The 4681-nt window shown below is 35.5% G+C and overlaps 1 protein-coding gene across 1 annotated transcript; it reads right to left on the bottom strand.

Moving 5' to 3' along the window:
• Positions 1-229: 229 nt before the first annotated feature.
• LOC104223584 (DNA damage-repair/toleration protein DRT100-like) lies at positions 230-2517 on the bottom strand. The gene has a single exon (XM_009775043.2). The coding sequence runs from the start codon at positions 2500-2502 to the stop codon at positions 1018-1020; it is 1485 nt and encodes a 494-aa protein (XP_009773345.2). The 5' UTR covers positions 2503-2517; the 3' UTR covers positions 230-1017.
• Between the last annotated feature and the right edge of the window lie 2164 nt (positions 2518-4681).

Raw genomic sequence — 4681 nt, 5'->3', positions numbered from 1 at the left:
CTCAAGAGAGCTCGTTGAAGAAAAGGTATACAAAGATAGAAAATATTGATTCAAGGATTCAAATTCGGAAAAACAAAATTCATATTTAAGAAGTAAACTGGTGCAAGTTACTGGTCAACAAGCAAAAAAAAAATTAATACTAGAATTGTCCGTATCTGTTAACATTTTTGGATGTCATTATCTGTTAACTTTTTTGAGATCTAGATCAATAGTGATAGGTTGGTTGACATGAGGACTAAATCAGAATATAACATTAATGTAGGGACTAAAAGTGTTATTTGCTCAATGATAGAAGTAAGTAAATATCTGAAAAGGGTAATTTGTCACTACTCCAAAATAAATAAAGGGCAGTCAAAAAGTAAACTACTCTAAAATGGAGAAATTTTATTTTGAGTGAGATATGCCATGTAATACTTGAGTGAGGTCATTGATTGTTTGTCAAATGGCACCTGTGGGACCCGCAATTAATGAAAATTTTAAAAAAAATACTCCCCCTCTCTACATTCACCTTCAACTAATAGCGCTATCTCTATTCTCAAGAGAGCTCGTTGAAGAAAAGGTATACAAAGATAGAAAATATTGATTCAAAGGATTCAAATTCGGAAAAACAAAATTCATATTTAAGAAGTAAATTGGTGCAAGTTACTGGTCAACAAGCAAAACAAAAAAATTAATACTAGAATTGTCCGTATCTATTAACTTTTTTGGATGTCGTTATCTGTTAACTTTTTTGAGATCTAGATCATTCACGTAATATAATTGAAGGTCAATAGTGATAGGTTGGTTGACATGAGGACTAAATCAAAATATAACATTAATGTAGGGACTAAAAGTGTTATTTGTCACTACTCCAAAATAAATAAAGGATGGTTTGGTGAATGGAAAGAGAGAGTGGGAGTATTTATTTTTTTAATTTTTCATTATTGTGAGCAATCAATATCCTCACTCAATATTACGTGGCAACAATTTATTGAACAAAAGTGCCACAGCCTGGTTGTAAAACACGCTGATTTTAAATTAAGATTTGCAGGGTGGCAATGGTGAACCACAAAGACAAGCATTTCCAGGGAAAGAATTAGCCCCAAACTTTGATGGTGGAAGCTGACCACACAAATGGTTACTACTCAAATTCAACTTCTGTAGTCCAGAAATTGCCTTTGGAACTTTCCCATAAACCATATTCCGAGACAAATCCAAATCTTTCAATGTCTGAACAATCCTTAACTTCTCCAAATTGAACTTCAATTTGTTCCCAGAAGCATAAAATCCAATCAAGAAATCAGTCTTGTTCAACAACCCAACTGGACTTCCACTAATCTCATTATTCGAAAGATCAATATAATCGTAAAAATAAGTAGTCTTCGGCTTCCAATCATCCAATTTAATCTTGATCCCACATTTAGCTAGCTTCACTGAGTAAATAATTGGAGAACTAGTGATCCAACTTGGTATTGTACCTAAGTGGAAATTATTGTACGATAAATCCAAAGACTCGATACCTTTTACAAACAATTGTGGAAATGGGTCGACAAGGTGATTGTGAGAGAGATCAAGATTGAATATTTTGGTTAGATTTGCAAAGGATTTCGGTACAGTTCCTGAGAACTTGTTCGAAGAAAGATCTAATGTGTCTAGAGTACGGAATTTTCCAAGAAAATCTGGCATTTGACCAGTTAAATAATTGTGTCCTAGCTCAAGGTACCTTAATTGTGGAGCTAAAGTTGCAATAGAACTTGGAATTTTCCCAGTAAATTTGTTGTTAGAAAGTTCCAAAATTATTAGCTTAGACAAGGAAGTAAAGAAGTTTGGTATTGACCCAGTGAGCTGATTCTTCTCTAAACTCAAAAAAGTTAAGCTCTTGAGCTTGCTAAATGTCTTGGGTATAGTGCCAGTGAGCAAATTGTTACCGAGTTTGAGCTGGCTCAGTTGAGTTAACTGGCCGATTGAACTTGGTATCGGGCCGGTTAAACTGTTACCCGAGAAACTCAGTGCAAAAAGTTGGGTCAAGTTCCCAATGGTTGCGGGTACACGACCCGATAACTTGTTGTTTTCAATGTAAACAATTTGAATTTCAGGTAGAGAAACGAGAAAGTTCGGTGTACCCGATAAGTTTATAAGATTTACAAGATTTATACTTGTTAATCTTTTTAGTTTGGAAAGAGAAGACGAGATGGTACCCGACAAGATTTGTTTTTTCTCGGGTTGTCCATAGATCTGTAGTCCTGTGACCCGATTGTCTTCCCCACAAGATACACCCGACCAAGTACAACAATCAGTACCCGTTTTCCAACTTGAAAGAAGACCTGACGGGTCGGATTTGATACCTGACTTGAAACCTAACAACCCGGCTTCATCGTCCACGTGGCATTTTGCTGCTAGGCCTGTGAGACACTGGAGGGTGAGAATAGAAAGGAAAAAGAATTGAGAGACAGATAGCATTGTAAATATGGATGTGTGCTTGTGCGTGTGCTTGTGCTTGTGTTTGCTCAAAGTAGGAAGCATTTATAGAGCGGAAGTTGGATACTGGGTCCCAATACTTTAATTATTGGTAGTGAATATCTTGGGAAGATGGAAACTTCTATTACTCAATTATAGAATATGCTTGAAATAAAATGTGTGTTGTTATAAATATATTATATTATGGATGTTCATTTAGTATTCCGTTGTAAATAAGCTTCCTGAAGAAGCTTATTCATATGGGACTCTGCCGTAAATATGTTTATCCATTCAGTACTCCGTTATGGATAAACATAGCTCTCAGTAGAAGATTATTCATATCTGGTATAATAGCAGCTTACACATCAGCTTGTAGTAGCAGCTTGCACAGCAGCTTGCAGTAGCAGCTTACACAACAACTTCCTTTCTTCTATTTAGAGATTTCAGTTCATTATGTACATCAGTTTGAATTCGAATAATATATCAGTTTCTCTCTATACTAGTCTTTACTTTACAATCTTTATTTTATAACACGTTATCAGCATGAGACTCTGCCATCTCGAGTAAATATTTTAAAAGTATTGAGGTAGGAACTTTCTTTTCCTAAATAATGTCAAATCTTTCTAAACTTGAATTTGTAGCCCTGGATATATCGGGCAAAAGCTACATGTCTTAGGTGCTTGATGCTGAAATTCATCTTGATGTGATGGGTCTGGCAGACACCATCAAAGATCAGGCATCAAACCAAGACCGTGCCAAAGCAATGATATTCCTATGCCATCACCTTGATGAGGGCCTGAAAATGGAGTATCTTACTGTTAAAGATCCAGTCATACTGTGGAATAATTTGAAAGATAGATATGACCACCTGAAGATGGTCGTTCTTCCACAGGCACGATATGATTGGACTCATCTAAGGCTACAAGATTTTAAATCTATCAGTGAGTATAATTCTGTTATGTTCAGAATTATTTCCCAATTGAAATTATGTGGTGATAATATTACTGATCATGATATGTTGGAGAAAACTTTCACCACTTTTCATGCCTCGAATATGCTCTTGCAATAGCAATATCGAGAGATGGGATTTAAAAAGTATTTTGAACTTATCTCACATCTTCTTATAGCCGAGCAACATAATGGCTTATTAATGAAAAACCATGAAAGCCGACCTAACCTACTGGTTCTTGTCCATTCCCTGAAGTGAATGAGACGAACTTCCACCAAGCTAAACGTGGAAGAGGTCGTGACCCCAGTCGTGGTCATGGCCATGGTCGGGGAAAGAACCCCAATCATGGTAATAATAATGCACCAAAGAAGCCTCCTCACCACCAGCAGTGGAAAAGGAAGGAACAAAAGCATGAAGCGGTGCAAGCACCAAATGCAAAAAATACATGCTATAGATGTGGAGGAAAATGACACTGGTCACATATCTGTCGTACGCCAAAGCACCTGGTTGAGCTTTATCAAGCCTCCCTGAAAAAGACAGAGAAAAATGTTGAAGAAAATTTTATTTCTGAAGATAATTTAGACTTCATGCATTTGGATGTAGTTGATTACTTTGCACTCCCAGAAAGAGAAACAAGTTATGTAATCGATAGTGAATCTGTAGAAATGTAAATATTTTAATTTTTGTTGTTTCTAATAGATAGTATGGTTATGTAATTGTTGTACATAAATAAAAGTTATGCTTTGATAATGATGTTTACTGTAATATATTTTATTTATGACATTTTGAAGAATATGGATAATCCTCAAATTATGTTTGGATCAAAGACAAATCATGAAGATATTTGTGTTATTGATAGTGGAACAACTCATGCCATATTCAAGGATCATAAATACCTTTCTTATTTGCATAAGGAAAAAGCAAATGTTTCAACAATTTCTGGTAATATAAGATTGATTGAAGGCTCCGGAAGAGCCATTGTATTTCTAAGGGAACAAAACTTATTATAGACAATACATTGTTCTCCTCCAAGTCCCGAAGAAACTTGTTGAGTTTTGTAGATATCCGCCGAAATGGGTATCATGTTGAGACAATAGATGAAATGAACAGGGAATATCTTTATATTACAAAGAATATTTCTGGCTAGAAATGCATTGTAGAAAAGTTACCAACTTTATCTTCTTGATTATACTATTCAAAAATTAGTACAGTTGAAGCACACTCTATCGTAAACCAGAAGTTTACGGATTCAAATACTTTTGTGCTTTGGCATGGCCGTTTGGGCCATCCTGGATC

The sequence above is a fragment of the Nicotiana sylvestris genome, chromosome 3 (assembly GCF_000393655.2).
Source record: "Nicotiana sylvestris chromosome 3, ASM39365v2, whole genome shotgun sequence".
Taxonomy (NCBI): Eukaryota; Viridiplantae; Streptophyta; class Magnoliopsida; order Solanales; family Solanaceae; genus Nicotiana; species Nicotiana sylvestris.
This window is presented reverse-complemented; position numbering and strand designations above follow the sequence as displayed.